This window comes from Argopecten irradians, chromosome 1 (genome assembly GCF_041381155.1).
Source record: "Argopecten irradians isolate NY chromosome 1, Ai_NY, whole genome shotgun sequence".
NCBI lineage: Eukaryota > Metazoa > Mollusca > Bivalvia > Pectinida > Pectinidae > Argopecten > Argopecten irradians.
In genome coordinates this window covers 52,179,119-52,192,663 of record NC_091134.1, presented here as the reverse complement: position 1 = coordinate 52,192,663, position 13,545 = coordinate 52,179,119, and the positions used below count along the sequence as shown (strand labels likewise).

The following is a 13,545-nucleotide window of genomic DNA, read 5'->3' as shown; positions in this document are numbered from 1 at the left end:
TTTTTGTTCTCTAACTTGAAATGAATGCTCTGTACACTCAACATACAAATAAGTTGTCAGGAGTATATATCACCATCAAAATTATTCAGCTTGCGATTGCAAAGAATATCTACAATGTATTTTGCAATTTGAATTCATTCGAAATGCTGCCTCATATCAATACATCTACACATCGGCACAGCAGTATGCATTATTCTATACGTAGACGATGAAACTGATCGAAACAGTCTTGGGATAAGAATGTACATCTGCACGTCTAGATTAAAATGATATAACTCCGAATTGTTCTTCTAAATCCATATTTCAAGGTAAAGAATAGCAGTTATGGAATGATGCGTTGAATAAATACCCAGCATGAGACTTATGCCTTTGTAGTACATGGTTTTGCACCATCCTGCTGAGTTATACATATGTCTTTGCATCTATCACACACGATAGCTGGCGATAAAGGCCTAGTAGTTCTTTGGCAGAAGTGGCAGCTGCCTTCCTTAATATCACTGGCAGAGAGAGGTCCATTGGTCGTCTTGTCATCTTTGGTATCATTTATATCACTCGGATCTTCTTCACGTGGTTGTACATGGATCTCTAGCAAAACAATTAGTGATTACAGTCAAAATAATTATAAATTAGTTATAGCTGATTGAAAAACCCTCAAAAAACATCAATACCAAAACAAAATCAAATGTGTAGTTTTGATAATCTTATAACTATAATTATTCAGAATACCGGGGTAAGATTTTTTGAAGCAAATGTTAGGTACAGATAACAGTTTGAGAGAATAGTGACACCGATTACATTATGTTGTATGTAGTTTACTTTTATTTTGTATTTCGTTTTTACCGTTATTGTTCATTATGATGAAGATTTGTCACTTAGTAAATAATAAAGTTTATAACAAGATGGAAAATATTTTTTCTTTGTTTTCGCACTAAAATCATTGGCCAACATTTTACTTCATACCTTTTTCAATAATTCTGAGAATGGCACAAGAAGGCGACTTATTGTCAATACACAATAGAGACATTGACATGGCGTATTGATTTAGAAAACATACTGTTTGCTAAACAATAGATTTGCACAATTAAAAAATGTTTTTTAAAGTGGTCTGCATAAGCAATTATAAATATTGATGACACTTTTTTATAATTTCATAGGATTCACATATCTAAAAAAAATTATATCCTTAATAAATTAAAAAAGATAATAGTTATATAAACCAATATTGAAATGATATGATAAAACCTCACCATTACTTTCTTCGTGAACGTACGGAAAGGTGAATATAATCTTCATTAGGGCTTCCCCATTGTAGTCATCATGACCTATATAGTACAATATGTTTGTCATTATGTAAACGTAATCTTTACTTCTGTCTCGTATTTGACTTCGATCCTTGAAATTATCAACAATATTTGTTGGCCTTATATGGTTATCCTGACCCAATAATTGGCATAATTTAATCATAATTAGATCGTAAATATCATAAATCAATGAAATGTGCTTAACGGTATATTTTCATTAACTTTTACTTACCATTGTTATTTCTAAAAATGGATATAGCCTTTTTGATGTCTTGAATTTCGCATCCATTTTGTTGCAAGCTTTCAATGGCAACTTGCTGGTTGATTGTTAGTTCTTTCTTCAGGGACATCATTTCTCTAATTTCTTGCTATGGAGTAAATTATCCTGAAATATAAAACAAAAATAATAATTGGTTGCTTTAGTAATATAAGAATAAGTATAACTACAAGCAATGCCCTTATAAGCACGTTTCCAAGGTAAAACAAAATCAAAACAAAACTTGAATACAAGCGAAAGCCTTAATGACACATTTACTGATTTCTCAGGTACGTACGGGTATATTCGCGGTATATTCAGGCCCCGCCCCTACTGCCCCCGGGGGGGTCAGAGCCAAAATTTATACAGACTCTGTTCCTCTTCCTCAAGGATGTTTCTGGCCAAATTTGGTTACATTCCATGCTGAACTCTATGACTTGTAGCGATTTAAAGGAATTACCTCTATTTCCCCTATTGCGCCCAGCCCCTCCTGACCCGGGGGGTCGGAGCCAAAATTTATACAAACCCTGTTCCCCTTCCCCAAGGATGTTTCTGACCAAATTTGGTTATATTCCATGAAAAAAATTATGACTAGTAGCGATTTAAAGGATTTACCTCTATTTCCCCTATTGGGCCCCGTCCCTCCTGCCCTTGGGGGTCAGAGCCAAAATTTATACAAACTCTGGGCCCCTTCCCCCAAGCATGTTTCTAGCCAAATTTGGTTACATTTCATGCAGAACTCTATGGCAAGTAGCGATTTAAAGGAAATGTTGACGGACGGACGACGGACGACTGACGCCGCGCCATGACATAAGCTCACCAGCCCTTCGGGCCAGGTCAGCTAAATCCATATCCAACAACCACTTGTGTGTAACCTCTATATAACCAATACTGATAACCAATACTGATAAAGTAAGGACCATATTCTAGACCATGCAACTAATAAGAAAACGAAATATATTATCTTTGTATGCACATAACTAATTACGATGTATCAGATCGATCAGTTTCAAAGTTACTCCGACTAATGAGGCCGTTTGCTTGATGACAGCCAATACAGTGTATAGGAATGAAAATCTTTGTAGCTATATATTTTAACAATATGTTTAAATTCTGACTTGTAAATAGTTGCAAACTTACCTTGTGCTGGTCTGTAAATGTTATCATCTATCAACCGGGTAAGGTGAATGGCTTATTTGTATCGGTGCACACATATCTGTCCGAATGAAATACATCGGACTGTGTTAGGGTTGTAGACCGAACGGGCCATATAATGCACGACCATATAAGCTTCGAATATTTCATCATTTGTTTGTCTATTTATAGACCGTCCGAACATCTCGGTATGGTAGATATAATGTCCGAACATCACACACTGCCAAATTAGTCGATAACTTAGCAAGTCCTTAGAATAATGTTATATATCTGTCACATACAGCTTTCAGATATATATTTAGCTTACAATGGGAATTGCATTAAGTTTAACCAGTACAATACCGGATCAATAGACATCGACACATCGTTACTAATTTCTTTTTATTTATAAATTTGCATAGGAATTGTTTAGTCAGATAGAATTATGTTCTTGTCATTAGTCCATATTTTGATGGCCACGTACAATGCACCTACTTAGATGACTGACAATCCTGTTAAAATCGTAGTTAAAAGGGAACGACGCCCGAACAAAACATGTAAACTGTGGACATGAACTGACTGTCTCATCTGTTAAATATATTTGGAACCCAGTTATTACGATAAAGAAATGATCAATAAGGTAAAATTTCATTAATTAAGTAATTAAGAAGCCGTGATTGTCATTTAAAATAAGTAATGTAAAAACCAATTAAGCAAAACAAATTAATTATTTTTACTTCATTGCTCGGCAGAAACTTCAAAGATTGTCAAAACATTTAGTATGTCGCTTAAAGAACGATTAAATTTCAGAAGTATTTCGCTGACCCAAATGTTACTGATAAGAAATAGAGAATTTCTTTTAATTTTCAGATTATAACAATGATTGATATACCGTGGAGGAGGATTTAACTTATAGACTTAGAGAATTTCTTTTAATTTTCAGATTATAACAATGATTGATATACCGTGGAGGAGGATTTAACTTATAGACTTGTTTTATACTATTTTCGTTAATATGAACGTGTGACGCGAGAAGTAGATTAACACAACATTTTAATACATATAAATAATCATCATGCATATCTGCATACATACCTAAAATTCAATTCACCTAGTACACACTGTATTTTTCTTAATGAGTCTAATGTAACTACTAGTTCATAAATAAAGTAAATACTAGTAAATAATGTAAATAATGTAAATACTGGTATTTATAAATAATGTAAATAGTGGTATTTTATAAATAATGTATATACTGGTATTTTATAAATAATGTAAATACTGGTATTTCATAAATAATGTATATACTAGTCCATAAATATAAATATTACTATACCTCTAAACAAACCAATATGTTTTCTATGATGTCAGTCATGTGATTTACGGTACCAACTATAATCGAGTGTGTAACGGGCGAACAACACATTGCTATACTCTCATGCATGTTCAGTGTTACGATGTCACGTGGTCGATAGGTACCGCTGATAAAATGAAAGTGAAGCAATAAAATATGTTGCCAGTCGCAATGTACTACTGAGAGGTGAGAGGATATGTGCGAAAAAATTACATATTAGAATACTAATGGGTTAGATTCATTATGGTCATTGATCATTTAACAAATTAGACGACAATTCGCCACCTGCTGAAAACCTTTCCTGATGACCGATTTGTTTTGTTGATTATCAGGGAAGCACAAATAGGATATTTTCCCACTTTTTCGAAATATCAACAACATCCCTTGTTCGTGCTATATTCATCAAACTGTCAAGCAGCAAACTATGTTCACTCAAGGAAATAACGTAAAAAGGATATGGCGAATGGATGGCTTATCTTTAAATCTTATTACTTTAATTATAATTAAATTCTAAGTTTCCAAAAAAATAAAGTTGTTAAAAAAAGAAAACAAAAAATTATGAAGCTGCACATTCAGGATATTTACATGTTTCATCAATTGATTAGACCGTTATATCACATTTACTTGTACTCAAATTATCACTAGCCAACCATAACCTAAAACAATTTTAATGTTTTCCTTAGATTTACAGCTTTCTGGTAAATAATCGCTTTCAGTACTCGACCCTCCCTCAATAAAACCCCATCTTCTTTTTTAAGTGATCCGTGATAGACAGTACCACCAATATTGGCGACACGTCATTCCTTACTTACCCGGCAGAGGATTTGTTTCTTAATAGAGAATCGCCCAAATTCCATTATACAATGTGCGGTTATGGTGGCATTTTACCAAAGTATGGTTATTGGGTCGATTAATGTGCAAACTCCTTATGTTATACAAAAATTATTGACGCAAGCCTAAAATTAAATGTTCAATGTAGAAACATTGATAGTGTTTTAGACATTGACTGCATTGTCATTAGCTTGAGATTAGTATATGTCAGTATTAGTATTACCAAGTACCTTGTTTGGACGAAGTTTTTACCTGTATTTTGCGATAACGTATGCAAGTGATCATTCCAACCTACTCTTATATTTTAAGGATAAGATAACTGAATTAGGACTGAAATTTATTAATATATGAACAGTTAATATCTTTCTCTACATTGATAGGTTTTAGCCAATAAATTACAGACTTTTGATTGATCAGATATCGCTAATTGCTCAGATTTAATCATGCGTGGTAGTGTCCTTTAGGCAATTAGGATGGCCGTGACATCTAATCCGGTTAAGTGATAGAATGGTCAATAAGTAAATTTTGCCAGAGGATATCCACAGTTATCACACATATGGGAGTTTTATCATAAATGTCATCAAAACGTATTATTATGACTCAAGAACAATAATCAACTTAAACGGAATTGATCAATATACATCACTAATAGTTTTAACTGATAATTGATGTTAAAATTTAGCTATCTATTAACACTGAACAAGTTCATATTACGCACTTTAAATTTTATCAACAATTCTTAAGTTGATAACTTCATCCGCTCTCGGGGGAAAAGACGGTCGAGTCTTAACTTAAGAACTGACCTCTGTTTTGATGGAGTCTATTTCGCTCGGTTTTCATAGGAAATTGTGTGGCTCGCTGGCGTCGTGAATTATTTTAGTGTTGGTTTGGTGACTTTTGTTGTACGGGAAAAAGTATTCGGTCTGTTCAGTATCTGGAGCGCTTGTAGTTAACTAAGTTGTTTTTTGGAGGCTTGTGATTTTGTTTTGCTTTCTGTTTTAATTCCTCGTCCTTCTCCTCGAAATTGTGACTTTAAATTAGCAATCTGTCGTTTGTGTCTGATTCTTTTTGTATCGCGGTTGTCTTGTAATAGTACCTGATTGATTTGTCTATTGCATTTTCATATTTTCTTTTCTGTTGTCCAATGCTTTTTCTTAGTTCCTTAATTTGAGAACATAATTGGATTATATTACATTTTTGACGCGCGCACACATTCTCTCTTCTAGTATTTCGTTTGATCTTTGGTATTTTGCAACTTTTATGATATTTTGGAGATGGTAATTTTGGTACGAAACAAGTTTTGACTGTAATGAAATTAGATTGGTTGCTTGTAGTTAGAGTCTTTCTGGAAATCGTTTTGAAGTTCACTATTTTTCAATGTTACTGATGGAAAAATACACAATACCTTTTTGGTTGTTCGGAATTTCCTGAGACGCTCCAGAATCTCGCCGCCGTTTAGATGTTGACCTTGGCCTTTTTCTTTGGTGCAGTGCGAATAACGGACTTACTGTCCGAAGAGCTTTTTCGCGGACAGACTGGATGGATAGGCTAGTTGTCGGCCTGGACTGGTCAGGGATAATATCCTGTTGTACCAACCATTTGTAGTACAATGTCCGGTTCGATTAAAACACATATCATCGAAAAGTGGCTCAAATGTTTCCCACATCGGAAACAGTAAATCCGTTTGCTCGGACAACACATTCGGAATGGTTCTTGGGCGAAGTGGCTCCACATCTAAGCATTAATGCCATCCTGAAATGGTTACAGGTCAAAACGTTACCCCTGGTTAAATCACAAGTTATGGCGAACACAGTCTTGGTTAAAAATCACAGGGCCGTGTGATTCCGAATAGATTAGGTCCTTCTTTGAGTCATCTCGTCGGGAAATACTTGCTTGGCAGTTGAGGTTTCGGGAAAGCGTACCCAGCGATAGAAGTGGTACTACACGGATTATCTCCTCCAAATTTCTTACGGAAAACTTCCGCACGTTTGTCAAGAAAAGTAAGATGACGAAAGAAATGTTGAAGTTGAACTTGGAATTTAATGATGATAACTTTGGACTTGACGGATGGGACTATTCTGGAGTGTCCCCCAGAATATTCCGTTGTGTTCCGTACAAAGTCGGAGATCCGAACTGCTTTACAAATAAAATATTCATGCTTAGATAACTCGTACATAAAATAAATTTATCAGAATTTGATTGGACAGATATCGAACTATTGGAGATTAATCAGCCGTGGTTCATGTGTCCTGTAGGCAATTAGGATGGACCGTGACATTTATTCCGGTTTACGTTATAGAATGGAACTAAGTAAATGCAGTGATAATAAAGTTATCACAAATATGGGGGGCGTTTTATTTTATTAAATGTCACAATTCGCTAAGAATACATGTTCACAGGAATACAACCTTAGGAATGTCCAAATACACACATTAGTCATTAACTGATAAAATTTGATGTCTAAAAATTTACGAAACTATTAACCATGTTCAAAGCACTTTTAAAATGATCACACATATTCTTTGTGATATAACATGCCACTTTTAACTGCCCTCCCTCTATATTGCTAAAAATAGTTCTGGACCTCCGATGCAGGAATATGCTGAAATGAAAAGACCACGGTGACTCCCTGTCAATGGGAGTCACATACAGTAATAGTGAAATACTTACGGTATGTATAAACATGTTGTAGATGTACTGCACAATATTACACATTCAAAATTACAGGTTTTAACACTTTTTCTGTATGTCTAAGTACTCCTCTTTAAAACTGACTACATGTAACTTGTACTATAAATTGAACACATTACACATTAATGGGAGGAAAACGGTATAGGTACGAGCGCATTACTTTAGAAGACAAATAAAAAATCTATGCTCTGTGTAACTCGAAAAAACAAAATGTAAGTGAGAATTGTTGCTAATAGATTCCTTTAAACGCAATGATGATATTGACTCTCCATTTAGTCTAATTTTAGCTGACCTAGATCCGGGTATCTGTGTGTTTAAATGTAACATGGCATCGTACTCAAGAAGGCCTTCGTGGAGAGATGTATTATTTTGACACGACGAACTCATTAAACCTCCATTTCAAAAGTTAGAATCTTCCGTCACGATAAATCAAGTTTTGATACAATGTGTGTTAATTTGGCAGTAAAATACTCAACTAAGTGATTCTATTGAAGTTAAGATGTTTCCAAGAACAAATGACATTATACGTGTTAGACGCTTTATAAGTCCTCGTATTTTAACAAAGGCCGTTGTATACTATGATGTGGAATTGTCCTCCATATCAGTTATCGCAAAGTACCTTAGATAATCATCGGGGTCAATCAAGCTTACAGGTCAAGTGCTTGCCAACAACAAATCGTCCACTGCCCGTCCTATTACATATTCTAATTCTATAGGAAAAGTTATTAAGGCGAGATATGCTCATACACACATCAAATTTTCATCTTGCATATTTTCGAACATGCTGAAGATAGACGGCTTATAAAAACATTTATTTTAGATCCTATGTACTTGAATGGGTTTGACTAGTAACTCAAGGTACTGAGGTATTCATGAAGAAGATTAGGAATGGTGGAAATTTGATTTTTATACACCCATATCTTTGTAATGCATAAGTTGTTTCTTGTTTATATCCATTATCTGTGTTATACATGTAATGTTAATCTTTTGTTCAATTGGCTTTCGAGTCCATGTTTGTGGATGTAAAAAATGCAAATAATATGAAAATGAATTGTAATGAAATACAAATGCACAAATATCGCGAAAAAAAACCAAACAAAAATATACCTGAAAAGCAATATAGAAAGAAAGAAAGGAAGAGAAAGGAAGGAAAGGACAGGTAGAGACCAGACAGAACAGATAGACATACGGGAGGACAAAACTATATAGTGCCCCTCCCGGTTCACCGACAGGAGACTAAAATAATTCTCTCATCTATAAACCGGAAGAAGTAATGCACGAAATTGAACGCAATAAAAAGAAAAACCACTGTAATAGTCATTATTTTACAACAGTATAATACATTGGGATGCTAATAGAATATTATGCATCAACTAAAGTATTAGCCAAATGCTTAACAAACCAACGTTTGATTAATTAAAAACGAAAACATTGCTAAAATTTACAATATGGAACTGGTAACAAATGTAAAAAATGTACATGTATTTTAAATTTCCACTTGTTGACAAAAGTAAAACAAGGAGGCATGAGCATTATTATTTCTGAATCGTTTTATGAAAGGGGGAGCTACAGCGTCTCATCGGTTAAAAGTTAAAAGCAAGGAGCCACGTAGCACATATTTACAGTTTAACAAAGTTTCATTTATGGACAAAGAAACCACAAACACCTGTATTATTTTCTGTTAGAACAATTTTGGTGACAAAACGTGAGGAGTGCTCTGTTTATAATACTATTATGTTCCGTAATCAATACAAACGTTGTAATTATTTTAGCTCATTTTAAAATAGGAATGCAAACGTCATTAGAAAAAAATGATGTTAAATAAATTAATCATTAAGATAAATAAAATACTTACCGAAGCTTATAGTCAGTGAGTGGATACAAAGCTATCGGATATAAAGTGAACATGTGTCGTGTTTACCTATAAAATTATATTTGTTGAATGTGTTCATTGACAGTGCGAGAATAGTTTTAGTAAAGGCAGACGTAACGTCCCGAATCTAAATACTAGACGATAACGTCACAGTCTGTCTCTCTTAAAAACTACCTGGAATGCTGGAAGTGAAACTTTGCTAAACCAACTCTAGTGTAACTACAGAAAAAAACTTACAATTCAAATAAGATATATATGGTAATGGTGGTAGTAATATTTTCTGAATGATACCCTGAAAGACCGTATTTCGTAACTTTTCCGCATTTTTACACTTGGTTACCACGTATCAGTTTCACCATTCCCCCAACCCCCAACCATACCACATACATAAAACATTGGTCAGTCGCGTCAATTTAGTTCGTAAGTATCTATTATTTTAACACATAATTGTATTTATTTCAATGACAGCTGAAGGAGAACTACAATAAAAATAATATTCGATCTCTGATGTTCGCCCGTTACATTTTCAACTAAATGAGAATTGGATGTAGCCAAAGAAAATATTCCATATTTCATAGTGTACGACGGCTGCTCGTGTAGTTTTACAAAAAGTTTTATCTCGTAATCACAACAAGTGGGGTTTGCTAAATCATGTGGAACAAAATTCACCAAGACATCCCCAGCTTTGTTTAGCTACTCTAGATTTCTACTTACAGTCAAACCTCGATGATTCGAACTTCGATTAATCGAATTTCTCGCTGTATCGAACATTTTGTCTGGGTCCCGAATTTCTTCACTATATAACATTACTATATAACTAACCCATGTATGAATCGAAGTTCTCGATGTATCGAACTTTTTTCATGGACCATTTGTTATAGAGTCATAGGTAACTGACACTCGATGATTCGAATAAAAATTTACCTGTACTGAAATAAAGATCAGGTGTTCGCTGATACCCCGCGGAATGCTGTCACACCTAGCTGTCTCGCGACGGCCCTTCGGCGGACAATAGGGATTATGACAGCTTGTGTTGCTAGCTTGATATCATCAAGATAATTAATATCACTAATCAGGCCGATACCCGGTGCTTTGTTTTTACAAGCTGCGTTATTAAATCATTAGTACGGCAAAGATACAGTTAGTCGTTTTTGATGTTCGCCGCCGCCATTGGTAGCGGTTTGTAGAATTTACGGAACGGTAAATAGCGAGCCACATTATTAGTAACTCATACTCAAAACTGTTACATTGCACAACTTTGGCATAAATACTTGAGCAAATCGATCATTCTAAATCGAAGTATTTTGTAGGTGTTGTAGCGCTTTCGGTTCCTCCTTTTTAGTTTCGTTTTTACAACGTGTTTTCGTTTTTATATTCATTCCGTAATATTAACCATAGCTTAAATACACAAAAATGTAATCAACAAACGAACACTTGTACATGGGTTAGGCCTAGTACACGTAAGTCTTGTTTATAATATACGTATGTATTGCTAACGATAGCAATACATGTGATTAATTGCATACTTCGTTTTTATTTTGTTTTGCTTGTGGTACAATGATTATAAAGTTTACGGAACGGAGACGACATGTACACAACTACCACAGTTGGTCATGGTAAAAAAACATCGGTCTAATTTCAACCACGAATAATTCGAAGTCTCGATGTATCGAAGTTTTTCTGACGGTCCCTTGAACTTCGATACATCGAGGTTTGACTGTTTATTTATTTCTACATTCTAAATAAATACTATTCATTAAATAATAATCTTTGACTTTATTTCACATTTACTAGTAGTGTATCACTTTGAGTGATCAACAATAACGTACAATATTTACAGCATTTCCAAAATTACATCATCACAGATTATTTGTCCATGTAAATCAAAATACAGATTTTTCAAAGTAGACCATACATAAAATCCATTGTGCATACTAATCATAAAGCATGCATAGAGCATACATAAAACTCATTCACATATTGATCATTTGGTAGAGATAAAACAAATCAATGTTCCTCTATACATATTTGCCAATGTGAACAAATTAAGAAATATATAACTTAAGCTGATATAGTTTGAATCAAAGCATAAATAATCATGGACAAGCTATCAAAGGCATCTGCGACGGGAAATGCGTAAAAGAAACAATACTGCAAATTGCGTTTTGAAAGTCACCTTTAAACACAATACATCATGACTATGAATGCAACTTATCAAAAACCTTTACATCAGTAATTTTAATTGATATTTATTTTTGAGTCTAGTCCTTCGGGGAATTCATCTCAATAATACCACCAATACTGTAAGCCTACGTATTTTCGTGGCAACTTATTTTCGCGTTCTCATACCTAACGACTGATTCGCGGCGGTTCAACTTCGTGATTAATTGAAAGCGCATTTTCTGCCAAAATCATTATGTCATTTTTGGGGGTAATTTCATAGCTAAAACCGATTTTGGACGAAAAAATCTCGTCAAAAGAAAGAACATTAAATTTTAAAGTATATAGCTCACCATCGATGACTTGATTCCATATCAAATCTACTTTTAATTATCGGCAAATTATAACTTACTTCGATACTACTGATACCGCAATTCAGCGAACTTGACATGATACTAAAATCGCAAAAAATAGTAACTGCGAAAAACAAAAAATGGTTACCTTCCTACATGTAAACTCATAATGAGCGTTTTTATGCACAACTTTTACCCTCTTTGTGCAAAATGCTGATCTGGTTTGGGATACTGTTGATATATTTTGGAAGCGTTTCTTGTGCAGGGTCATGCATGCATTTTTAACTAAGAGTAAAATCTTGAACTTTTTTTCAAGGTAATGGATATGTTAAGACGTTGAGAGAAGCGTATGTTTTTGATAGATTATCTCGTAATAACACTTTTTGCCGTAGTCCCACTTTTGTTCAGGTGTGCATGTTCGTTTGTTCATGTATACAACTCTACCGCAGTATTCCCCTGTCGTTTGCTTTACTGTGGTTTGGGCGTTAAAATCACCAAGAATAATTAGATGACGTCGTTCGGAATAGCGTTCATAAATATCAGAGATCATATGCATTTGAAAATACTCACCTAAGCTTTAGTCGATAATAGTTTACAACTGTAACATGACGTAACAAAATATAACTGAGTTTAGAATTTCGTCCGAACACAATAGACCTTGCGTCCGAACATACAAAATGTAATCTGAGCGTCATTGATCATGAGTAAGGTGCGTGTTAAGCATGTAACGGGCGAACATATAAAACATATGACATAGGTTAATTTATAGATACCACTGAAACAGTTAAGTACTGTATATATACATACTGCACATGTATTTATAAAACATGACTGGATTTGTTCCATTTATGCACTTTGTTCTTTAATAGTAAATGTTTGATCTTTTGAAAATACCTGCTGAAATGACGATCAAATTGTTTTATCAACCATATGCATGCACACATAGGTCAAACGGTAGTGTGTTCATGTTTGCATGCTTTGTTGACTTGTCGACGAAAATAAAAACTTTTAATTTAGTAATTTTATTAAAAAAGTTTAACATGAAGTGTTGCTTAACACAGGGGGTCGAACGTGCTTTGTATCCGAAGCAAATATGGCGTTGAAAGCTCCGTTTTGAGTATCAATCGTGATTGGGATCTTCTATGCGTGATGCAACACTTTTATAAATATTGCATTTCGGTGACAAAATGATTGCAGTTTCTGAAAAAAATGAAAAAAATGATAAATGTCCTAAATTACGAGATTTTTAGGCAAAAACAGCACCTCAACACGATACGAGGCTTTAATTTGGCTGAATGTGAAATTGTAGTTTTTTTGAACAGCCGTATGATAGACTGAATCCTGTAAAGTAACATATCCATCAATTTTAAGCCTGCTTACCCTGTGAGAATACACTACGCCTTTCTATTGAACAGCTTTCAATAATGTTATTACATGTAGATAGTTTTGATGAATTTAATGAGTAAACAATACATTAATAAGCATGGCGTGCTTATGTAACTGGTTCAGATAAGAGATAACTGATTAACGTGTACATTTAACTAACATGTGCATATAATATAGGTCGTTTAAAAGATAATTGCATGTGCATT

The 13,545-nt window shown here is 34.2% G+C and overlaps 2 protein-coding genes across 3 annotated transcripts in view; both read right to left on the bottom strand.

Moving 5' to 3' along the window:
* The window catches only part of LOC138332601 (uncharacterized), a 338,301-nt gene that overhangs the window by 15,741 nt on the left and 309,015 nt on the right, over positions 1 to 13,545 (bottom strand). The window lies entirely within an intron of this gene.
* On the bottom strand, positions 2 to 3,879 carry LOC138332647 (uncharacterized). 2 transcript variants are annotated; one of them, XM_069280649.1, is made up of 4 exons: positions 2,698 to 3,879; positions 1,534 to 1,686; positions 1,248 to 1,322; positions 2 to 585 (listed from the first exon to the last, which is right to left on the bottom strand). In XM_069280649.1, the coding sequence occupies exons 2-4, from the start codon at positions 1,652 to 1,654 to the stop codon at positions 362 to 364; spliced, it is 420 nt and encodes a 139-aa protein (XP_069136750.1). In that variant the 5' UTR covers positions 1,655 to 1,686; positions 2,698 to 3,879; the 3' UTR covers positions 2 to 361. The 2 variants fall into 2 exon arrangements, with proteins under 2 accessions (XP_069136750.1, XP_069136752.1); XM_069280651.1 differs by lacking the exon at positions 2,698 to 3,879 and having other exon boundaries at positions 1,534 to 2,586.